This window comes from Cibotium barometz, chromosome 50, assembly GCF_041138505.1.
Source record: "Cibotium barometz isolate CiBa-2024 chromosome 50, ASM4113850v1, whole genome shotgun sequence".
NCBI classification, from domain to species: domain Eukaryota; kingdom Viridiplantae; phylum Streptophyta; class Polypodiopsida; order Cyatheales; family Cibotiaceae; genus Cibotium; species Cibotium barometz.
Genome location: NC_141095.1, coordinates 11833309 through 11859264, shown reverse-complemented (window position 1 = coordinate 11859264; position 25956 = coordinate 11833309). Strand labels below are relative to the sequence as shown.

Sequence of the window (25956 nt, the reverse complement as noted above, 5' to 3'; positions counted from 1 at the left end):
TGCTTCCAAAAGGACCACTTCAAAAAAGCCACGTGCTGCATAATACACTCCATCAACAAAGCATCCACCCAATATATTTTTTAACCATTGTGCAACATTATTTGCTGATGGCATTTTCCCAAGGAAAAATAAGATGACAGTACTCTCCGAAAACTTCTTTACTTTTGGCAGAATTGTTTGCAACGAGATTTTGTATTTAATTGTAGTTTTAGGCTTGTCCCACACAGCCTGATTTTCTTGAAAGTCCTTGTGCAAAACATCACATAAGTATTGTGCATCCGGATTATCATGGTGAGACAAAGCAGGAGCTGATTCCTTTAGCCTTTTTGGATCTTTAGGAGTCAAAGTGATGCACCGTGGGTTTAAACTTTCTCATGAAAGACTTGTTCCTGGTTGTCCATGGTGAGTACAGGAGAGAAGAAAAACTGAATAGGAGGCTGAGAAGGAGCAAGCTTGTCTAAGAACAAGTTGATGGCTAACAGGTAGAGGAAATGACAGCTAGCAGGTACAGGTGAAAGCCTTTGGAAGGCAATGGCCAGTAGGGACAGTCGACAGCAGACAGCTCTCTGTCTAGCAGAACAGGCGATTGAAGACAACTCTCTGTCCAACAGGTACAGGCAATGGCAGACAGCTCTCTGTCCAGTAGGAACATGCAATAGAAGACAGCTTTCTGTCCAGTAGGTACAGGCGACGGCAGACAGCTCTCTGACGACTGAAGGTACATGCGATGGAAGAAACAGGCCACGACTGAAATAGGCGACCGCAGGAACTCTCACTTGTACACACACACACTACTCTCACTTGTACACACACACACCACAGAGGATCAGGACCATACTAGCACGGCATGGGAGACGTCCAGTCAGAGTACTCACCATGGAGGACATTGAGGATATCCGCCATCGACCGATGAGAGACATCTTTGGGTAGTGATGTGTATGATGCTTACCTTTGTTGCTGGAGTTTTCCTCCCACATGTTATCCATTAGGAGCTCCTGGTACCGTACTTTTCCTCATAGTTGTTTCAGTTTTAGTTAGTTGTTTAGTTGTTTTTAGCTTTCCTTACACAGACATTGTATCAGATCCACCAATTGTTGTAACCTTTTTGGTCTCATAGGTCATTTTGGCCTTTTGAAGACGTTAATATATCATTTCATTTCATTTCATTTCTCTCTCTCTCTCTCTCACACACACACACACACACATACACACTTTTTTTAAAAGTGGAACCAATGCTTCATTAATAAAAATAATGTACATTCATAGCCGTCCCAGTAAAGTGATCTACGGAAGAAGGAAAAAGGGTCAACATGAATAATAGAAAAGAGCAGCTGATTTGGGACATGGTAGATAGTTAGAATCTCGTCTAATCCAAGAAGACTGCATAAGCTGGCAATGGAGGAGAGAATCCACCAAAAAACCAAAACTGCCTCCCAAAAAGTTTGCTTGGAAATCATGCCCGTAGGCCCCTTGACAATCTGTCCAGGAGGGCTCGAGAGTGGGAGCCACACACACACACACACAAACCAGTTCGCTACACACACATTGTTATGTCCTTTATAACAGCAGGACTACAAAAGAGATATGGAGTTCTCACACACACAAAGGGAAAAGCTTGAACTTCTCTCACTTACAGTGAAAAACACTGCCTACTGCTCACCAAAACAGTATCTGAGAACCCAAGTGCTTTTGCATAGTGAAAATAATGAGATTTATATGATTTTTTAGTGATCAATCACCAACTTCATTTGGCTAACAAATTAGAAAATGCCATTAAAGAAATGCCCAGAGGAACCTTAAGGTTAAGCTTTTTTCTGTTCAAACTTTAATCCCTTACTCTTTTGAATTTGGAATTTCCCTCCACTACTCAAGGAGAGAATTGGGGGAATTTCCTTCTTTGTTTCCTCTTCTTCTGGAATTCAGGGTTGGAATCACTGCCTTCTCTAAGAGACTTTCTGCTACTGCAACTTGGGAGAAGCTGCTTGCTGCACCACCTGTAAGTGCCTCCAATTGAGCTGAATTATTCAGCTCTCTTAGCTGAGATTGGGTATCATTTATGAGCTTCTTCAGTTGCAGCCAGAGTTCCCTGATTGTGTTAAGAGCTCAGGCTTTTGAAATTGGGCCAGAAAGTAGCTTGATTGCTATGCTAATAATGCTCCTGAGAGATCTGCAAATATCCCACCAATGTTTAGGAAAATGGAGACATGAAATAGGAGCAGGTACAGCTCGTTCTCAGTCAATTTGCAGTAGCCATAGATCTCTGAAATGCTGTAAATTAGATTGCCTTCAAATTTCAATCAACTTTGCTTAAAATTGAAAAATGAGCTCTGTAATTTTTACGAGAGCAGTTCATAAGATAGCTTAATGAAAGAGGGTAATTGTTGCTGGACAGAATGCAGAAATCTGAGTCGTACTCTCAATGACGCTCAATGACCTGGTCCCTTCTTGACTCACGAGGGCTCACAACATGGTCTTCTACACTCCCACCTCACATAGACTACCCTCTACAAGTGTCCTCAACTGTCATGGCACATGCATTTGAGGATGGATGCATGTAACAAGTCCAGCATCCTTAGATTCACATCATAAGGACACAGCAGGTACCATTAGAGATATAGTGGCTGCCAAGCATCAGTATCTCTGAATGGAGTGGTATTCCCACACAATACAAAGAATAGGCTATAAGGGTTTTTGCACTCTGGCAACATAGTCTTTAGATATGGAGGGACACCCTAGCTACATCCTTAAGAGGCTAGGAGGAGATCAGGGGGTTTGAGAGAAGCTGATAAATGATATTTGCCTCAGGAGGACCTTTTACATATGATGCCTGGAAGGATTATTTCTGGTAGCTAATATGGAATGATATTTAGCTTGGATGTAGCCTTCCTCCAAAGTCAGTCATTTTGATTTCTTGCATTTTCTAACTACTACAAATTTTCTAACTATTTTTCTTGGATGTAGCCTTCTCGCAAAGTCATAGTCATTTTGATTTCGCGCTTTTTCTTGGATGTAGCCTTCCTCCAAACTTAATAGTCATTTTGATTTCTTGCTTTTTATGGAACCTTTGGTAGTTCAAGAGCCAAGGAAAGCCTATTTTCTTTCCACTAAAAATATACGACTAATCCAAGATGTTGTCTCTCTAGATGGCATAATTCTTACATTCCTGCAGGCACAAAGGAAATGGAACTTGGGCATGCATTACAGGCCTGTCTGGCAGAAAATTAGAGCTTTATTGCAGCAATTTCAAGTGATTCCACCCGTCTCTCAAGAGAACAGATTGATAGATTGGATGTTGTAGAAAGAAGCGCCTGGTTTTTCCAAAATACCCATGTTACATCTCACTGTTGCTCACATATACAGATTGATAATTCTTGAGGCGCGAATTACTTCTTATTCTTTGGAATATGGATAAGACAGCCAAATGGTGGAAACAAAATCTCCAAAAGATGTGGACTAATAAATTTCCATTAAAGCAAAGAGTTCTTCTTTGGCGATGCTTGGTTGGAGTGCTACCTGTTGGTGAAACTCTAGCCAAAATAAGGATAGCTTTTGCTTCTTGTGTTAGATGCTCAAATCGCCAATGAGACTGTATCACATTTACCTATGGGCTTGTTTGGATACTACCAAAGATTTCTTGCTCAAATTATTTGTTTCTTTGGCTGCTAGATTTTCAGGATGTTGTTTTTCTAAGCATTTCCGGATATTTGAAAGATATCACCAAAAATTGACTGATTATGCAAGTTTTCTTGCTTGGACACGCTTTTGGGCACTTTGGACAGTTTGGATTAGCCGCAATCATCTAATTTTCACTCATTACAAATTGACAAGTACTCATACTTCCGCCAGTCTTTGTGCCAATCTTTATATGATTGGCAGACTACAAGAGTTGGACTAGGTGCAAGTAGACTTGTTTACTCAATGTTTCTGATCTTTAAGAAGTTTGCCTCGCTTTTGAGGGCTTCTTTCTTTGTACAAGAAGTAATAGAACATAGTTTTTACAAAAAAAAAGAGTGTGTTTACACACACACACACACACACACACACACACACACACACACACATGACGTACCTACGTATGCTCATTTTGTTGCGGTTTTCTTTAATTAATCTAGGGGACAAGGTTTGAACCTGGGACCTGTTTTTGAGCAGGCCAAGGTGCAACCACTTGGGCTAGAGGTTATTAGCAGATTTTTAAATTGAAAGAGACTTAGTTGAGGATACAACATCATAAAGTTGAAGAAAAGTATTTCTCCAAAAGATAGTGTAGAAGAGAGCGATTATTGGAGTAAAACGAAGCAATTGAAAGTTCTAAGTCATTGGTAAACAGCATCTTTTGTTTGTTGTAGAGTGTTTCAGATGTCTTAAGTAGACTTTTTGACTTTGGCAGGTTGTGAAATCCAAGCCTTTTGCAACTGAACCTGTCAATTTACAGGGTGGACTTGTTTTGCTAAAGGTATGTTTTCTTGGTGGAGATGTTGCATGCTCATTTTAGGACTTACAAACACTCGAGATTTGACATACACAATGCTTATTGTTTTATCCATGTCCACAAGAGCTTGTGACTGCATCAATTCTAGAATGGGAGCTTTCGTTTCCGTCAGGCAAACCTTTCATTGTATTATTGGTGTCAAGGTTTGATCTCGCACCCCCTTCTGGGTAGCCTGGTGATAGCCTTTTAGCCCTGTAAGCTTGGTGTATTCTTCTATCCTTCTGAGGATAGAAGAATATGGGGTTTTGGATAACCCCTTGTTTATATATAAGGAGCAAACACCAAGTGGATTTGTGTTTTAGCATGAATCTTATTTATGGGAAGTCAAAAAGTGGACGATACAGCTAGTGATGTTTCTTACCTGATAGATACTGCTAGCTTTTTCAGAGAGTTAGAGATTTGATTGAGCTTTCTAACTATGTGGTAAGAAAAACGAGAGAAAATTACTTCTAGTTAAGGAATGGACTATGTGAGATGAAGATTCGGCTCAATGAGATGGAGTCATGAGACTCTAGCTCTTTAGCAAGATATACGAGCAACGTTTCTCCAACGCCGATTCAGGCAGTTCCTGATAGAGATACAACAACACAGAGAGACACTACTACAGACACAGACGACACAGGGAGGTAGGCAGCAGTCCCAGATTACAGATTTCTTTCAGAGAGCTACGCCACCACCCCCACCACCACCACAACAGGGGGTCACACTTCAGCGCACAGAGGATCTTCGAGCTTGACGGAGACAGAGAGCACCAGGCTACCACCAGACCCCAGACTTCATGAGAGAGAGATCACTCAGATCCGGTCTTGCCACCAGCTTTATGTCCAGGAGAGGCTCACACATTTTCGATCAGATCTAGGGAGGATCCTACAAGAGGTCTTTGCCCCTCCCCCTAGTGATGTACACCATCCTACATCCCCAGTATGGTACTGGATGGAGCTAGCTAGATTTGCATAGCATGATTGTATACCCGATGCATACAGTACTGCACATTGAGCCCCTAGTGATAGCTCTCCATCCATCCCTTGTCAGTTTTGATGGTCCACTCTCCCATCGATCCTCAGCTTTTCAGCTTTGTACCTTGTACCTTTTTCTATTATCTGGATACCCAAAGGACATTGGCATTTGTACATTGTTTTGTCTCATAGGCCGACTTCGGCCTCTAGTAGACGTTAATAAAGCTTTCTCTCTCTCTCTCTCTCTCTCTCTCTCTCTCTCTCTCTCTCTCTTCGCCCCCCTTCTTGCAATCATTCTCTCACTTCGTTGCCCCTTTCTCTCTCTTCGCCCCCCTTGAGACATGATGATGATGTACACAGGTTTTGTCTCATAGGCCGTTTTTTGGCCTTTAGAAGACGTTAATAAAATCTTTCTTTCTCTCTCTCTCTCTCTTCGCCTCCCTTCCTACAGTTGTTCTCTCTCTTCGTTGCCCCTCTCTCTCTCTTCGCCCCTCTTTCTTCTTCTCTCTCTTCGCCCCCCTTGAGACATGATGATGATGTCCATTGAGATATGATGATGATGTACACAGGTTTTGTCTCATAGGCCGTTTTTTGGCCTTTGGAAGACGCTTCTGAAATGCATCCTCATCAGGTGGAGGTGCATGCGAAGTACTGGCACCAGCTGAAGCTCCTGCCTAAGATCATGTGCCACGAGATGGAGCAGTGATTTCCTCGTAGAGCATGGTTTATATATCCCTCTCCTCCTGTGGAATATTAGGTATCTCCTTGCAGTTTGTGACTGCTATCTTGTTTGGGTTGACTTAGCGGGGCTCTATGGGGTAGTCCTTTTGCTCAAGCAATCATAGATTGTAGCGGCAAAAGACTAACCTCTCCAACTGTGTTGTGGACGGTCTGTTTCTCGTCTTGGTATGGAGTAAGGCCCATGTAATGACCTACACGATGCTGGTTGCACCTATTTCATTGATTGCCTAGCGTAAGTGAGACCATATAAATGCACATGTAACCACAGTCCCTGTAGCTGATGCATCTATGGCACAAAGAAACATGGTTCCTTTGCAAGAAGAAACCAAAATATTGTATACATTCCTCTTTCTCATATCTAACCATCCATCGCAAAGCAAGGTATATCCATACTTCTCCCATGTTGCCTTCAAAGGCTCCAGCTCTCTTGTCAAAACTTCCTTCTCATAGTGAAGCTCCTTGGTGCGCAATGTCTTATAGTTCGGACCCTGGCACGCATACCTAACTTCCATCGAGGAGTCTGAGTGATGTGAAAAGATAATGCACATTGCACAAACAACTTCGTGACCTCCCTAGTTGCTACCTTTTGCATGGATGCTCTCATATCTCCTCACTTGAATAGAGGAAGAGCACTTCTCTTAGTTGTTGGCAAGGACCTTCAGCTTGCAGCTTGTGACACGTGCGTGCTCTCAACGTCATCGTCCACATCGATCACTGGCCTTTGAGATGTTGGAATAGTTGCGAGAGATATCTTTGGTTGATCCTATGTAGGCACTCTGTCAATAGAAATGCCCAACATTTCAGCTTTCTAGGCCTTGAGGGTGTCATAAACATTCTTCGGCACTTTAGTACAAGGGCCAATACCAAAGCCCTTTGTTCGGGAAAAATGAGCCTTCAATCTCTGAGCAACTCCACGGTGCTGCTCAGAACAAAACTTGCAGGTCCATTTCATTGTGCCACTCCCACCATATCTTGCATTCACAGCATCGAAGGCCACGTTGTAACTTGTCCCACAGAGGAGAGCTCTTCCTTGGCATGATGAGACTCGAGAGATAGAATAGGCTGCAGGCAAGAACAAGAAGAGAGTGGGTGAAGGCCCAAGGGTCACCTTCGCTTGGTCCCAGGAGTGCAGAGTGAAGTCAACGTTCTCAGGAGTCAAGGCGGCTACTCAGCGCGGCTGTACTTTCAGAATCGGCTCTAAAAATGAGGCAGCCCGTACTCTACTTTTGATGTTTTTAGGGTTTAAAAAAGTTTCGTTTGAAACCCCGTTTCTTACATTTGAAACGGGTAGACGTTTCATTCACGTTTCTTACATGTAAGAAACACATTTCATTGCAACTATGTCCGGGGAAAAGCCAGGTTGGAGAGAGTACACCTAGTGGGTGTGTCTACAGGCATGAAGCAACGAAGGAAAGCTTGTAAAAAAATTCTTGGAAGCGTTGCAGAGTCATGACTGGCTATCATGGCCATGTGAGTATGCTCACCTTGTGACCGATTGGGGGGTGGGGAGGGGGGGGGGGTGGGAGGTGTGTGTGTCGGCACATCCTCGGCTAGTGTGGTGTACTATGGAGTTTATTTTGTGGTTGTTGATTATGTCATGTTTTGTGGCTTTTTGGTCATGTTTTTGGTTAAGTCATTCCGAGGAATGCACCTCCCTGTTACACTTGTCCATAAAACCAACCGGAAAGTAGACAAAGCTTAAGACAACCACATATGTCAAATGCTTTGAAAATATATGGATTTATGGTCTCTTTGATAACATTCACAAACGATTTCTTGTGCAGTAGGGCTATTCCACATTAAAGAGAAACCATCAGGGTGCCTAGATAAACCCTTGGGGCGTGTCTGCTGCTGACTACATCTGCATCCAGGTGAAGTAGGACATTCCCACTTGGCATCCCCCACCTGTAAAGCATCAGTCCTTCACTAGAGAAAAACTATCCTTGTAGCTTTGCAACAAACTCGATCCACAATCACACACCAAGCCGCCTTGGCCCTAGCAGCACGCCCATCAGTGTCTGACCACAAAAAGGTGCAGATAAGCCTTTGAACCTGGCTGATGCATTAGTGGGAGAAAGCCTAGCACGAAGCAATGTACCACATTGTAGGCAACAAAAACTGGTTGGCCTCAACAACCCGGTCGGCAAGAGTAAGGCAAGCTGAGCTCCAATATACTAGCTTCCTCGCATGCTCGGGAGGAGGAGAGCTATCTGCTGTTGAAGTGCGATGTCGATGCCCACCTTTTTATCCAGGGTAGCATGCCGATGTGCCTTTCGGTATCCAGGAAAGCATCAGTTGGGCGCCGAGTCATTGGGGGCGACTTGTGCCGGTTAAAAGGTGCATGAAAAGCGACGCAGAACAGCTCAATATCCTGTGCAAAGCAGTGGAGATTCCCATCCAAGCCGGATAGGTAAGAAGTTGTGCCATCCACAAACTTTGCATCGAAGAGGTCCACCAAGGTGTAAATGGGGAATCCTTAACACCCTCTTCTCTTAGCAATTTCCAAAGTCTTGGTGTAGGTGAGCACTATTGAGCTAAGAGCGTCGCCCCCCCTTTGGAGTCTACGTGCACAAACCCCCCTTCTCCCCCTTAAGGCCTTATCTTATTACACACTTCATTTGGATTAATCTATGCCTATGACATAGTTTCACTAAAAGTCGTCTGGTTCTGTCCTTGGAGTAGAGTTGATGGTAGTCAAGCCATCTTCTTTGAAGTAGACCTTTAAAAGGCCCATGAGTCTTCATGCTCTGCAAAGTTTGCATCTTCTTTGCAGGTTTCTTCTTCCTGTGTGACATTGGCCTTGTGAAAGCTATCCTTCTCATTGTGGTTTTTTTTTCCGGGAAAGAGATCCTTCTATTAGTTACGGAACAAAATAGCCATAATGGCTAAGTACAAACTCAGCTCCATAGAGAGGAGTGAGAATCAAGAAAACTTAAAAAAAAGCAAGGGATGCTCTTCTTTCCCAACTGGCTGCTCTGAAAGGAGAAGGCTATCTCATACAATGTTGGGGGGGGGGGGGGGTGCTTTGACCACCACTATCAATGAGAAAAGGGCCGTGATGCCAAATCCTAAGGAAGGCCTTGTGACGCTTCTGCATGCGGTTAGAGCCACCCTGAAGCTTCTCCCATTGTCCACAGAGGGTATGAATGATATCAAGCTAGATGCTCCGGATGGACTTTGCTGGTGGGGTGAGGGTTCCCTCAATGGTCTCGCTACAACGAGCTCTCCAAACGTGCCATGTAGCAATACTTCAGCTTGAACCAAGAGTCCAATGATAACTGGAGAGAGTTGGAACCGCCATTGCAAAAAAACGGAGATGAGATACTTGCAGGACAAGTCCCCCTCCATCCTCCTCATATGCCATGGTGGCCTTAACCTCAGTGGACCAGAAGGGGGCCTGGTTCATAGTCAAAATGTGGAGAATCCTCCACCTAATCTGTTGAGCCTTAAGGCAATTCCAAAGGCAATGACGCTCGGACTCCTGGAGATGGTCACACCTCAAACAAACTGCTGGCCGACCTCCGATGGCTAGCCAAGTGCCAACCGCCAGGCTCCGATGTGCGAGCTGCCACAGGAAGAGAGTGATCTTTTGCGGCTGAAACTGTGAGGCTGCCAATGCCCTACAACTGTTAGAGTACCCCACTGCTGAGGAGGGAGGCCTTGAGACTGCCAGTGTCGTACTACTACTAGTGTGCCCTTGATCTTAGGCATCTGAATCCTGCGGCCCAGCCATGCGGTGTAAGCAAAGAAAGGGGTGCCAGGAGCCTTCTCATTGTCATAGGGATCATGCCATGTCCATGTTGGCATCATGGAGGCCCATTTGCATCAAGGAATGCCATGATTAGGAGAGACTAGGGCTTAAGCAAAAATGAATAGGTTAAGTACAGGAGATTAGCATAATGACAACATAATGGAGGAGAGATCAAGTGTATTTCTTAATGAGATGTGTGCCTCTTAAGTGGACCAAGTACAAGCATCAAAATACATCATGGATGAATGATGTCGAGCATCTCCTTAATCAACTCCTACATTCTCTCCCTTGATTCTAGGCCCAAAAGTCAAACATATTCTATGCATTCAATGCACCTAGCTCCATGTGACAACTCGTGGATTCCTAGGTAGATTCTTAGATCAGTAAATGAGATAAATGCCAATGTTACAATTGATTTTGACCTTAGACCACATGACCCTTCATACATAAATGACCAGGGATATTTAGTGAATACTATGTCTACCAACAAATCCCCCCTCAACAAATTTCATGTTACCTAGTGGTCAGTTATTCCAAATACCACTGTTGTCTCCTAGTATAAACAAAGGGATATGTGAGAATCCACGCTACAGGGTAGTCGCAGATGAGGGTCGTGGTCCTAGGCTTCTTTAGAAAGCCCATTCATCAGCAACATAGTTGGCCTCCTTCTCATGGTCTTCTTCAGCTTCTTGTTACAAGGAGAGCTCGAACCTTGTTCTTCAAGAAGCAGTTCTCTTCAATGTGATTGTTCTTTCCACAAAACGCACGTGTCTTGTTGTTTGTGTCGATGTAGCTCTTCTTGGAGTTCTTGCTGGAGGAGCCTTTGTTGTTGTTGAAGAACTTTTTCTTTGTGTAGAATGCCTCGTCATGATTATGGATTGAGCTTTTCTTCTCTTGCAATCTCTTGTACTCTTCAAGTAGTCTTGTGTCCACACCATCTAGCTTAGGTTCGGGCAAGTTCTTCAGAGTGGACACAAGATGTGAGTAGTCCTCACTAGGCATACTTTTAAGAAGTACTGCTATGGCGTACTGGTGCACCTATAGCTGCAAGTTGAGCCATAAGACTCTTCATGTAATTTATGTGTTTTGGGTGGTTGTCTGATGATGCACCACAGATTGACTCACCGTGTGGAAAAATCCCCAAGGCTAGCTTCTTATGACTCAATTCGCTCAGAACAAGTGGATTTTTGCTTTTCTTTGAAAGTACAAGCAACTGTACATTACATCCTCCTAGTGGAAACGCGACACATTTTTGACGATTGATGTTCTGAGATGAGGTGCCTATGAGTTAAGAACAAGGCCGAAGTGTTAGATTTGAAATTGGTCAACCACAAGAGCTCAATGAAGCTGATTTCCAAGAGTGTGGTAATGCAGAGAACATAGTTTTTAGCTTATCACTAATTAAGTGATTAATTAGTGACTTAAGATGACCATAGCCATTCATTCTTATTTAGTTGATGCTGAAAAATATAAACTTTGCACAATGGGGACGACATTGGGGCGAGAATGGGCCAACCCCCCTGTTGGGTTATCTTATTACCAAGGAGTATTTCTCTGCACAAGCTTTGGAGGCTCACCCAATCATTGGGACTCTTGCTAGATTATCACAGTACACATGTCATAATTACAATAGGACCATCGATACAGAAGCCCAAGTAATCCACGAGAAATCCAGTAGATACCAAAATACTCGCAAATCCATGCACACTCCCAGTCGGTACATATGCATGAACAAAACAATAGGAGCAACCTCCGAATTAGTCAGTACATCTTTACTTCGAGATGGTACAGTAGGTACAAAAGGCTTGGTAAAGACGGTACAGTAGGTAGGTACAGCCTTCCCAATGGGTTAGCAAGACAGTTGGGGCAACAGGTACAAGGACGGTACAGCCCGGTACAACCATCAAGAGGCTAAAGTAGTAGAGAAACCTTCTATAGAGGGGAGTGAAGGAGTGTAAGAACTCTCCACAAGTAGTAGTTGATGAGAATGCAGGCAACCAACATGGTAGAGGCTAATTTGCAGCTCAAATGAAGGAAGAGGGCTCCAATTTATAGACTTGGGACTCCCAGGAGTAAAAATGGAAAGTGAGGTGACAAGTGTGAGTCCACTTTGATCCACTTTCTTGCCAAATGTCCCAATCTAAGAGATGGATCTCCCCATAAAATTCACGTCTAAAAATATCCCAATTGGTAGACCTTCTGCCAAATGTGCTTTGACATGTCTCCCCATTTGCTTAGCTTACGGATGTAGTGACGTGAACATAATTTCCATTGGGGTTGTCCACAAATAATAACCCTCCTAGATTTTAGGATTCTGTTGCTTTGTATCCCACCTTATTAGAAATGTATGTGAGAACATGTAGAAGCATGTTTCAATGCTAGATCTCTCCCAAATCCTCGAGACTTGCCATACATGCTTTCCACTTGACACTTGAGCTCCAATGTCCATTTTTGTGTCCAAGAAACTATCTTGGGCACCTACATAATTCCCCATTCCCAAATCTTGTACAAGGCTTAATCTTTTGGGCATACAAAGCCATCCACATATGAAACCTAGGGAAATGTCCGAGCTGGTGACATAAGGTGACTTTTCTAATAATGGCAATGAATTGATTTAGGGTTTTCCTCTCATTCCACATTTTATCCCAAGCTATCTATGCTCTATCTTGCTTGTCTTGGGAAAGAATTGGGCTTATTGAAAGTGTTCCCACGTTTCTAGCAACTTCCTAGCCTCTCTTTAATACATATATCATTTATAATCATGACTACAAGTGATAGGCTAGTTTCTATCACTTGAGGTCTTGCCACTTTTGTAGGAAGGTATCATAAATTCTTTATTCCCGTTCTTCTTCTCTCCATTAAATCTTGGAGGCTTTAGATTTATATAAACATTGTTGGGTGCTACCATCGATCATGGGGCTTCTTCGTTAAGCCTCTAGATAGACATCAAAGGCTCAGGGGGTTAAGAGGGTTGAGGTTGAACTAGGCCATGAGACCTGATTTATTTATTAACCGCCCTTGTCAATGACTCCAAAGAAGTATACCTTTTGCAATGATTGCTCAATTGCAATTATTTGAGTCATTAACTTTAGATACTCCGGATAGGAAACTGCACAATCTTCATCATCCTCTTCCTCTTTGACATGGACAGATTCTTTTGAATGTCTGCTGCTATCTTCCCCACTTCTCCACCTCCCCTAGGTCTAGTTGTTTTTCTTCATCCATTTTAAAAAAAATTGTAGGAATAAAATAAAAAAAATAACCGAAAAAGGTTTTGCTGAAAATAAATATAGTACATCCCTAAGATTTTTAGATCAAAATCATTTCTAGGTTGTGGGTTGTGATTGGGAGTTGGCTGGAGCCTACAATCAACTTCACTTTGAAGGAATCGATTGCAAACCACTGTCCGCAGCTGATATAGGGCTGATGTGCACGCTTTTTACAGGCTTTAGGCACATTGATCAAATGTCAAATCATCGTGCGTGTCCTTGTGCGTTTCCTTGTCGGTCATTATAGCCGTCATGGGAAGATTGAGTATGCTGCACTTACGAAGCAACTCAAGGAAAAACAAAGAGAAGGCAAAACAGTTCTTCCTTCCATAGTTGCATGTAAGGGAAATTTTAACCCCCTTGGAAACAGAAATGGCTCCAAAGTGGGAAATGGCAATGGCTAGGAAACTGCAAGTAAAATTCAAATTGGGGAAGTATAAAATTCTAAGGGGAACAAAAGGTAATTTGGACATCTCAGAAAATAGGAAAGAAACAGGATAAGGTAGGGAAACAATTTAAGGGAAATGCAAAATTCAGGGGAATAATTGAGAAAATAATGGGTCAATCTAGAGGAAAAATTGGTTTATTCAGTTAAAAACAAAAATTGAGATAGAAGTGAGAGAAATTGGGAGGAAAATCAAGAATTGAGAGGAAACTTAGAACTCGGCATTCCAGTTTTTGTGAACTCTACAGTCAGGTGTATCTATTTTGTGCAATGGCTACAATGTTTGGGTTGAATCAATACAAAATTGGGCATTTTTCTTGTTTCTAATTTTTAGTGTGCATTTTGGCGGATATAGGTGGGTGACTTATTTCACACAACTGCTCATGGGAGTATTCCTTTTCCAGCCCAAGTTTATTATGAAACAGCCATTGCGCATGCAACATGGGCCATGGGTTTTTCCAGCCGAAGTGTAACATGCAACGGCCGTTTCTCAGCTTGCTGCCATGTGTTTCCTTGCTGTTTTACATGTCCTTACCACTGTGCAATGCTGCTGGTGGTGATCAGCTGTTCAACCCAAATTGTCCGTCGCTTTGTCATTTCTAGGGTCCGCAATGACTATTTCATGCAGCAATGCTTCTTTCACATCATCACCTAGCCACGAAGAGTCTCCATGGGCCTTCACATTTTTCCTCAGCTCCCTTTTTGGGCTGAAACCCTTTGCCCATGCTACAACTATTCTCCCCCCAGCCCAATGTGTGCCAAGTGCCCCTCTTTAAACCTTAGTCTTTACACCCCTTTGGTGTACCTCTTATTTTATGCCTCATTTATTGCCTTGGCCTAGCCTCTAGGCATCTCTTCATTTGATTGGACCTAATATCCTAACCTTGTCCACTTGCACAGACATTGGCGAGCCCTCTAGAAATCTTACGATCTACTAATGACGTAAGCAGTCCCATCATTATAAGATGCATGACATTCCTTCCGAGGAAACATCCTGGTTGCATTCTCGTTATGCTCCATAAGATTGGTGGGAGTGTGGGTACTTGGAGCGAATGATGAGTGATGCTAGATAGTAGAGTGCCAAGTCACCTAGTCAAAGTTATCCCACATGAGCTATCAAAGCTTTATTGTACCTCTCATTTAAAAGGGGCCATTTTCAGTCAATGGAATCAAGAAATCTCTCAAGACTTTTTATGAGTACAAGTCTTAATCTTGTAACCTAATTGTGCTTGAGTCTAAAGCTTAATCAGTTTAGTTCATTTATTATGATTCTTTTTTGGTACCACCCATCCTATCTTAGCTTAGCAGTGAGTACTAATCACATGTAATTAGTATAATTAAGTCTTTCTTGTTATCACCATCTCCATGGGAGCTTGGATCCACAAGCTTTAACATGGTATCAGAGCCAGGTTGAACCTCTCTTATAGCTACATTAGCTTAGGTTTAGCTTTAGGATTGGTCATTAGCAACTGATTAGAGACTTGTTTAAAGTTTGCTTCTAGTATTGTTAGTAAACCTTTTTTTAGATTTAGGTATTTGATTAGAGAGCGGTAGAGAGGAAACCTTCTCAACCTAGAGAAAGAGGAGAACTTTGGGATCTTTGGCCACTGTAGCAGTTGATGAACATTTTCAGCAAGGAGAAAAGAGAAGAGTAGAAAACATAGTTTTTCTTGGACGGATATCCAATTCCGACAGAAGTATGTTCTCTCTTGTCTTTGCTCGTGGGCTTCTGGCTGTGCCATCTACACGACACATAGCCCTATTGGTGCTTACAATAGCTGCGCCAGTCACAGCAACTTGCGTTGCCTCCGTTGCTACTAAGGCATCTTCATCATGGGATTGACAGCCACGCGCACCATCACTTCAACTATAGCTTGCGCTGCCTACTGTGCTTAGGCTATAGCTTGTCGATAATTATACACAACTGCCCCGTGCTCCTTTGCAAGCCATGGGCCACGGTTGAAGTCCTCAGACTCCACACAGCCAGCAAAATACCACGGTACAGGATAAGTAGTCAAATTTCAGCAAAAGCCACGTTACAAGATTAGATATTGCTATTTTTTAAATCCTTGTAACCTTGAGTAAAAGTCTTCACACATGTGCCTTTATAAGAAACCTTTCACATGCATTACGGTATAATGCGCATCTCCTCGTTTGTACCAGGACTAGACACTAGCCGTGAATCATTATCACACAGAAAGACCTTCCCAACTTTCTCATTGCATATCAAACTCGCAAAAAAAGTTTACATCAATTCATTGTAAGAAAATCAAAGGTTTTTTATTATAAATCTTATACGAGATTAGACACTGCTAACAAAGCAGAACAAAAGCTTGTTAGTAAGACATTCTCATTATGGAGCATGTAGTAGTCGTTTCAAGATTTAATGATGATGGGTTTTACACATGGCAAAGCAAGACCATGTACTTGCTTATGCGTAAGAAGCTTTGGCACCTAATTGAGGATGAGCAAGTGGTGGTTGAGTCACTTCAAAACAACAAAGCATTGGGCCTTATTGCTCAAAATCTTAGTGATGACATGATTAGTCACATTACTGGCATCAAGGATGCCAAGTTGGCATGGTAGAAGCTTAACAAGATTTTCGACACCGACTCAAAGAGCTCAAAGATCAACCTTTTCATGCAGTTTTACAAACTCGACAAGAACGTCATCGAGACCATGGCACAACACATTAGCAAATTCAAAGGTAACAAGCAACAACTTAGTGTATTAAAGAAGGTTATTGAAGAAGATGAATCTATTGTTGTGTTGTTAATGAGTGTTGAAAAGAACTATATGAATCACTTGTTACTACACTTAAAAATGTACCGAACACTAAAATTCAAGATATAGAATCATCCTTGCTTGAACATGAATCAAAATTCAAGGATAAAGAATCATTCAAATCACATATTCAAGTGAGTAAGCACTCATACAAAGAGTGGGAGATTTCAAAGGACAAATCAATCAACATCTCAACTTCCAAGATGCTATCACTGTGGAAAATTGGTCATACCAAGAATGAATGTCGCAATAAAGATAAACCAAAGCTTATTTGTGACTGCTGTGGAAAAATTGGTCACTTAGAAGAAGATTACTATTACAAAAAGATGCAGGCAAACTACATCGAGGTCAAGGACGCTCCAGCTTGAAGATGCACTCTTCTAGAGAAAGAACCATTGTATTTTTCGCCCCTCTTGTCTCTACAAAAAGTGTGATGTAATCAGCCTCTAAGGCCATACGATGCACTCAAGTTGAAATTCATAGCCAAAGTAGCTATAATGTCAAAGTAGCATAAGAGCCATAGTAGCTTAGCACAAGGGGAGAGAGAGAAAGAGTGAGAGCCTAAAAATTGTATCCAATCTAGCATCAAGGGGTGGTGGTGAAATGAGTGATGCTAGAGTGCAAAGTCACCCGGTCAAAGTTATCCCACATGAGCTATCAAAGCTTTGTTGCACCTCCCTCATATAAAAGAGGCTATTTTTAATTAGTGGAATCAAGCAAGCTCTCAAGCCTCTTTATGAGTACAAGTCTTAATCTTGTAATTTAATTGTGCTCGAGTCTAAAGCTTAATTGTTTAGTTCATTCATTATGATTGTTCTTAGGTATCACCCACCCTAGCTTAGCTTAGCACTAACCACATGTTAATTAGTATAGGATTAAGTCTTTCTTGTCATCACCATCTCCATGGGAGCTTGGATCCACAAGCTTTAATAACTACAGCCAGAAAACATGCATATGGATTCACATTCTACCCTGTCAACTATCAAATGTCCACCTGGTTACAAGCAGGTGCACATGTGTTGGCCACATAGTTGTCTCCGTACGACGTATGACAACATATCGTATGGAATATCGTACGGTACGATACCGTACAGACTTTTTCGAGGGAAAAATTTTTTGATTTATTATTATTATTTTTTATTTTTATTTTGGGAGTAATGGTGTTGTTTTTGCTTGTCTATGGTTGTTTGAGCTTTCCTCTATACTATGATGCTTCCCTCCTTTTTAAAATACTCCATATGTCGAAATTGAAAATACTTGAGTTTATAAGTAATTTTTTAAAAAACACAATGAGGTTCCGGTAGTTCTTCCTCCACTCTTGCAAATGAGGACGCTCTGATTCCCTTGTCACAGGAGCTTAGAGAGCCCGAGTTTGATGACAAGGTTAACATCCTTAGTGAGGGTGACTTCTGCAAGCGGTCCGATAGGCACTCTTCTGATGGAGATGATCCTAGCGAGAGCTCTGGTTTTGATAGTGATCACTTCTCCATCTAGATTCTAGCCCCAACCCTCTAGCCTTCCTTTTTTGTGCACCACTTTTTGTACTTACTACTACGGCTACATGCGCCTAGAGCGCCCTGCATTGTATGACTTAGGCTTTAGCCTAACATCTATGCATGTTTTCAACTCGGTTTTAATGGAATTTTGGTTTGAGTCATCATCATGTGATAACTTGTCTTCTCTTTGAAATTGAAAATACTAAAGTTAGTAAGTATTTTTTTAAAGACCGTATGATACCGTACGATAAGAATTTTTTTTAATATCGTACCGTATTTTTCCGTACGGTATCGTATCGTGCGAACCGTACAGTATTGTACCTGACAACTATGGTTGGCCAACAGGCTACAAACGCCTTGGGCTCGTGGTCATTTTTCTTTTAATCTGGTAGTTTAGTTACTTGTGCGTAGTTGTCTTGAAAATTTTTGTTTTGATGTAGGGTCGGGTTAACTCTGCAGACATACTTGGTATGGGGAACACTGATCTTGTTCCTGGAAAATATGAAGGTAGAATTTGAAGTGTCATTGCTGCCTTGTTTATTCACATGTATGGCTGAGAATACAAGCGTTTTTTCACAATCTTAAAAGCAATTCAAATCTCTTTTTGCCGTTTGTTTGGCAGGCGGTTTAAAGTTGTGGGAATGTGCAGTTGACCTGGTAAACATTCTACAAGGAGAAATTAAGGATGGGAGACTGTCCTTCAGAGGAAAGCGCGTGTTAGAAGTCAGTGGTTTTCTCTCGCTGGGCTAAGGCTGATAGAATACATTTAATGCTACGTTAGAGTACAATTATCTATGGTTGTTTCTTGATATTCTTTGTATGTGATTGTAAACAGCTGGGATGTGGCCATGGTCTACCAGGCATATATGCTTGCCTTAAGGTTTTTTTCAATATTCCTTTCAACATAATTCAGTACTAAGGTATTTTGTTGGGCTTCATACACAAGGGGTCAATGGGCCATTCTGAGGTGACTCCTGGTTGCCATGACAGGGAGCGTCAACTGTTCACTTCCAGGATTTTAACGTTGAGGTTTTGAGAAGTCTGACCATCCCAAATGTGAATGCAAATCTTGATATAGCTCGCACACGTCAGAGTCACACCAGTGAGTCAGGTCAAACTTCGACAAAGGCAAAGCAGCTCTCTCCTGATGTACATTACTATGCTGGAGACTGGGAAAATATAGATAATTTGTTGTCGACTGTTGTGCCAGAACCACTTGAGTGGGCAGATGAAGATATGGGTGGCGGCCATGAAGGGGACTGCTTGCAAGACAGTTTGATTCAAGATCTTTTGGACAAAGAGGGTAGTATTAAGTTTGGCAGAGGGCCCATGAAGAAACATGCAAGAAAACTATCGGGAAGTCGTGCTTGTGAGAAGGGCACGGATGATGCCAGTATTCTGGAGGGTGGATACGACATTGTCTTGATGTCGGAAACAGTCTATTCGATTGTATCTTTACCCAAATTGTACGCTCTAATTAAGAAGGTATGCTAAAGGTAGTAGCAGTTTTGTTGAATGTCTCCAGGGTCTTTACGAGGGGAGATTTCACCTGCCCATCCCGAGTGGGTGGGGGATCTCCTATCTGACTGACGCCCATGCAATGGGTGGGGAAGACGTTTCTAAAGACCCTTTTTTACAAGAAAAAGTTAGCTTTTTTTACAAGAAAAAGTTAGCTATACTGTCAGTTAGCCACGTCTAGAGACTTTTTATTTCTCAGCGTGGAGTGCATTTCTAACACATGAAAAGCTTGCAGTGCCTTCGACCACCATATGGTGTGATATATCTGGCTGGCAAAAAGCACTACTTCGGTGTCGGAGGCGGGACACGCCCATTCAAAACTATTGTTGAAGAAGATGGTGGGTTACTCCATGGTTTATCCATAAGCTTGGTCATACAGCTATCATTTGAGGATTTAAGTGCCCAAGGGGAGAGGTTGGGGCTGTTTGAGGTGGAGGCCACCACTACAAGTCCATGTAGAGGAGGATACGCAAGAGTGTTGTTGCAGTGTGGTCATGAGAATTATCTTTACTGAGGATTCTTTCTATTCTCTATTTTTATTTGCTTTTTACTTTTTGCAGGGTCTTTGGGGGCTCATCTTGTTGCAGAGTTTGCAGATGGATCTTCCAATGTACGAGAAATATGGAAATTTTTCTTTAGGTGATGGCTCTTAAGCATTGTATTATGGGAGTTGTCACCTTAGTTTGTAAAGGCTTCAAGGAAAGGGAATATTTCACCTTGCTAAGTGACGCTCTGTATGGATGGGAATGGACAATGGGTCAAACAACCCTGGGTGCAAAACATTTTTGAAGTGAAGGTTTCTCATGTGGTACCCTTAATCGTGGGTACTCCGGCATGATATTGCACCATCGTTTTATCAAACACTTCTGACGTAACACCATGATGTACATAAATCTATTTGCTTCTGGAAACTTTTATTGCTCTTTTTGGAAGGGGAATTTGTGTAACATTCACATCTTCAGTCATCTGTAGTTTGCAGCAAGCACAGCTGAAACAAGGAGAGTTTGGAATGTGCCTTGGCATGGGAGGAGGATGGGCATGGTTAATTGTGGAGACATAGCAACGGATTGATTCTCTAGATTGCATGTGGCTCATAATTTTCTCTCTTTTCTTTTTATGCTATGTTAATAAGGGTAATCAGAAGGTCGTCCATTATTCTCTTTGAACAGACATTCAATTAACGAGGGGATCTAGCTTTTGAGTGCATAATTATGGTTATTCCTACCTTGTCTTGTGGATTCAAGCATCTCTTAAGTACATGGATCAATAAATACTCCACTAGCACAAGAAGTGGGTGCTTTATGTTGTAGTATAACTCCATCCTTAAAAGCCACACTTGGAAACTTTTGGATTGAAGTGAAAAACACATGGTTATCAACAAACAATTGGACAGAAGGTCATCAATAAACAATTGGACACTATTGTGGTTATCAATAAACAATTGGGTTGTAATGGTATGGTTGATTTCACCAAAGAATGTTGAAAATACATCCAAAAAGAACACACACGATGAAATCTCAGGAGTCAATGACTAGGGTTGTGTGCAAATGATCTGTAAGTCCCATATTCATAGAAAAATTGCATGTCTGACTTAGGTTAATGGGATTAAATATTGGTCTATATGGCTGATTGTGATTAATTTCCCTTGATCCATTTATTCAAGACCTTTGAATATAAAATTGCTTTATCTTGGGAGCTCTTTGTATCTACAATTCTGAGGCCTATGTTACTTTCTTGCAAACTATTTCCTTTTGTATAGGCAATTTTGTTCTTACAATAACAAAAGCTGAAGGGTGGGCCTGATTGTATCTTGCTAGGGATGGTGGTACAAAATTTCATGTCAATGAAGTGCCTTTAAAGGATGGAATTGGGCAAATAGCTTCTACTAATTGACTTGAGATTTGCTCACTTAAGACTTTAGGCTTTTAGTTTCAATAGAAGTCTAATCATCATGGGCGTGGTTGTAAACTTTGCAAGAAGTTTGATATTGTCAAAGCCCCTTGGAAGCTTGCAAGCAGCCAATGAATTAGCTACCATGAGTCCATTGAAGATATGCTAGCCTTTTCTTTGGATTTGGTCATGGTGATAAAGTAACTATATGGTGGCTCTGCCCTGATGATTTCATCCTACAGAACAACCGCTCGTTTGATGGAGTATGCTTCTACTCGCGTGCGAGAATGTCGGTATTTCGGACCATGTATCCATGCATGTATGTAGTTAATATATCCAGCCTCATGACTTGGTGGTGAGTTTGAGTGGAGGTGATGTGAATGAACATCATATCATGGCATACTTTGAGCCACCTTCTAGCCTTTGTTACAATGACCACAGTTTCAGATCCTTGATTAAGTTAAACCTATGATTATGCCATGTGATTAATTAAGACCCCTGATTGTGCCATGTGAAGTCTGTACACACGAGTGCCTTGCCCGCACCTGTACGCTTGCTGCTTTGCAGGTGTCACGTGCTGCAGCTACGTACACGTGTGACGATCTCCCGTATTGGGTCGGCGCCTGGCCTGTGCAAGAGCAGGCTGACGACAGCCAGGCCGTTTAAACTTTAAAACATCATAATAAGGAATTTTTTTTAAAAAGGATCAAACATCATCTTTTCTAAGATTTTGAATGATGGGTTTTCTTGAACATAGGAGACTTCGTGATTTGATGGAATTGATTGCCAAAGTCTTTCATGATTTGATGGAATTGATTACCAAAGTCTTTCATGCGGTCCTTGTGATAACACACACACACACTCTCTCTCTCTCTCTCTCTCTCTCTCTCTTTCACACACACACACACACACACACATGCTGATTACCAAAGTCTTTCATGGGGTTCTTGTGATAACTCTCTCTCTCTCTCTCTCTCTCTCTCTCTCTCTCTCACACACACACACACACACACACACACACACACACACACACATGTGCACACACGCGCGCACACACGCATATGGATTGGGTGGGGCCTGTAGGATACCTCTTTAAAAAAATGAAAACCATCTCAAAGAATTTGACATGCCAAGGTTTTTCATCTCTCATGATAAATTGATCTCTATATTATGCTCTCACAGATCCAACTAGTTTGAAGAAAAAGTAAATGAATGCAATTTAGAAATTGATCTACTAAAGAAAAAAAAACAATAGCAAGTTTAATCAAGATATGTCATCATTTTCCATGTGGAAATATCCTCTTTGTTTTTTTTTTTGGTAAAACAAAATGCTAAGTTTGTCATGGTTTGTTCCCTTGCTAGGTATTACCTAAAACCATAAATGCACCTCATCACAAACATGTTCCAATGCAAATACGTATTTTCCACATACACAAATTCTAGTGTCAAATCAATGTATGGTGCTTGAACACATCTCATATACTTGATAAGAGACATGTAAGAGTGAATTATATTGCAACTACAAAGGTTTTACTCACATATTTTTTCTCTTGCAAAAAAACAATTAGGCCCTTGAAGTTTTATTATCATGGGGGGTAGGCCAAGAGGAATGTATGAAAATCACACTTCCATTGCAATAAGTAGGAGTGTGTTGGATGAACATGAAAGCTTGCAAGTATCGAGGTGTCACTATGCCATTAATCTTATATGAAGCCCATAAAAGACATAGTCTTGGACTAAGGGGACTTGATGGTGAAACAAAAAAAAAAGAGCTTACTACGTCGCTCACACTTGTGCCTTTGAGATGCATTTATATCAAGACATTTTCAAAATCATGTGCTAAATTTGGGAATTATTCTAGAAAAAATTATGAGGAAGAAGAGGAGAAGGTTGTTGAGTGACTTTGGTAGCAATGGTAGGAATTGTGGGCAGCTTGGGAGATAAGTCACTCTTGTGCAATTTTGTCAAAAGGATGGAAAGTTGAAAGAGACATGAAAAGCTATGATCTCAACTACATCTACATACTTGAATGCCATTTGTATCTTGATGGATGCATTGTTTATGCCTTGTTGTTCATGCAAGATGACGATGATGACACCCCCCTCCCCCTTTCACACACACACACACACACACACACGTGTGCTCAATTACCCAAATAGAAGAAAGTTTATCTTATTTCATAATTTCTGTTAAATTTATGAATATATTTTTTTATTTTTATTTGCTTTCTATGTGTTCTCCACCTCACAATTTGTATTCCTTTCCTTGATACTTGACCATGAGTGTCCCCCTCAACTTTTTCTACTGTAAGGTAGTATGCGTGGGTGTTATCATTCCTTTTTAAGCAATGAGATTTTATATGATTTGCAACTTCTATGAATCTTTAATATTTTTCAAAAATAAATTTATGAAAGTTACTTTAAGTCTTGATATTTCTTCTTGCAGAATCATACTATTGTTGTAGTGTCTCCTTTTTGCTTAAAACAATCCTTTATTTCAATGATGTTTACACTAGTAGGAGGACTTTATTATCAATAATGCCTTGAAACCATGAAGTTATAGGCTCATTATTTTTGAGATGCAAATAGAATCTTTTCTTTGCTTCCATTATTGAAGCTTTGAGACTAATCAAGATGAGCTTCCATATCTCTAAAGGTTGCTATTTACCCTTTGGTCTCAAGGTGAGGTTTTTTAAAATGAGGTATTGACACTTTAAAGTATAGCTTTGAAGGCTCTCAAGGCAATGATTTTAAAAAATGGGATATTGACGCTTTGAGGTTTAGCTATGAAGGCTTTTAAGTTGAAAATTGTTTACATTGAATAGTGACACGTGGTGGTGGCGGTGTAGGTTTGGGTGTATATCAAAAAAAATATAAGGCATCATTGATGAATGAGACTGAAGGACTTGGGATGTGATATACGAGGTGGTGATAATATTTGAATCGAGAGGGCATGGAGATGAGGACCTTGAAAAACAAGGGTCTTGGGGGTGTGAAAGGAGGTTAGATTAATAAAAGGGTGTGGAGATAAGGACATTGAAAAACAAGAGTTTAGGTGAGACTTGGGGGTGTGAAAGGAGGGTAGATTAATAGAAGGGTGTGGAGATTAGGACGTTGAAAAACAAGGGTTTAGGTGAGTGTGAAAGGAGGGTAGATTAATAAAAGGGTGCGGAGATTAGGAAATTGAAAAACAAGGGTTTAGGTGAGACTTAGGACTAAGGAGGTTAGGTTAATAAAGGGCACGGAGATTAGGATATTGAAAAAAACTAGGGTATAGGGGTCTAGAAAAAAGTAAAAAGAGTGAAGAAAAGGAGGCTATAAAATATATTTGAATAGAGATAATGTTGCAAAAACTAGGGTATAGGGGTCTAGAAAAAAGTAAAAAGAGTGAAGAAAAGGAGGCTATAAAATATATTTGAATAGAGATAATGTTGCAAAGATTAGACTAGAGAATGGTTACGTTAATTAATAATTAAGGTAGACTAAATAAATACTTCACTTCAAAGGCGGGCAAGCCATCCTATCTTGGGGGACAAATAGCTCCAAGCACGTCCCATTTGTTTAGTCCTTGTTTAGCTCTCAAACATGTTAGCATCCGCACGACTGGTCTTGGTAGGGGTGGGGGCCTTTCTGAAGCTTGTCTCCACAAATGCAAGGATGCTTTCTTATAATAGGTGCTAGGCTTCTGGCTCAACCACTCCTCCATGCACTTGGAGATGCATGCTTTGAGAGAGAGAGAGGGTGTGTGTGTGTGTGTGTGTTAGAGAGAGAGAGAGAGAGAGAGAGAGTGAGAGAGAGAGTGTGTGTGTGTCAAAGAGAGAGAGTGTGTGTGTGTCAAAGAGAGAGTGTGTGTGTGAGAGAGAGAGAGAGAGAGAGAGAGAGAGAGAGAGAGAGTGTGTGTGTGTGAGAGAGAGAGATTCTATGTTGCCATAGTGCTCAAGCAATACCTACACCCACCCCTTTATCTGTGTGTGTGTGTGTGAGAGAGAGAGAGAGAGAGAGTGTGTGTGTGTGTGCGCGAGAGAGAAGAGAGAGAAGAGAGAGAGAGAGACAGAGAGAGTGTGTGTGTGTGAGAGAGAGAGATTCTATGTTGCCATAGTGCTCAAGCAATACCTACACCCACCCCTTTATCTTTAACTCCTTTCATTAGGAGGAGTTCCAAAATATTCTCAGCTTGCATATCCACCTGCATCATACAGAGGTTTATCATTACCACCATCAACCTGCATAATACAGAGGTTTATCATTACCACCATCAACCAGATACTTGGTTGATTAGCGGAGCTTCAACCATGATTAACCAGCTTGGATCCACCTTTGAGATCCCCTCCCCATCCATGACAGGCATGGGCCATGCAGCTCCTCATGCATGGACTGAGGACCCATCAATGCAAACCAGAAGAGCAGGCTCATCATCATCAGATAATCATGTTAATGATAATTATAATCATGATATCAATTTTGATGAAGATAATTTCACTTTTTCTAGTGTTGCAGCAGATTCCATGGGCTTCAATTTCATCTCCACTACTTGCCTTGCTGAAGCAGAGGCCATGATGATGATGCAAGGCGGGCCTCTCTGCATGTCCCCTGCAGATGAGCTTTTTGAAGATGGTAA

General features: G+C 41.5%; 1 protein-coding gene across 3 annotated transcripts in view; it reads left to right on the top strand.

The window, feature by feature from the left end:
* LOC147609798 (uncharacterized) overlaps positions 1-20671 on the top strand; it is a 57329-nt gene extending 36658 nt beyond the window's left edge. For 2 of the 3 annotated variants that reach the window (XM_086786919.1, XM_086786918.1), the window contains 7 exons: positions 4388-4453; positions 18372-18438; positions 18554-18654; positions 18767-18811; positions 18922-19416; positions 19685-19787; positions 20010-20671. In XM_086786919.1, the coding sequence (XP_086643045.1) occupies positions 4388-4453; positions 18372-18438; positions 18554-18654; positions 18767-18811; positions 18922-19416; positions 19685-19787; positions 20010-20092 (960 nt within the window). In that variant the 3' untranslated portion in view covers positions 20093-20671. The remainder of the gene's footprint in view (positions 1-4387; positions 4454-18371; positions 18439-18553; positions 18655-18766; positions 18812-18921; positions 19417-19684; positions 19788-20009) is intronic. The other variant, XM_086786920.1, reaches the window with a different exon arrangement.
* The last annotated feature ends 5285 nt before the right edge of the window (positions 20672-25956 follow it).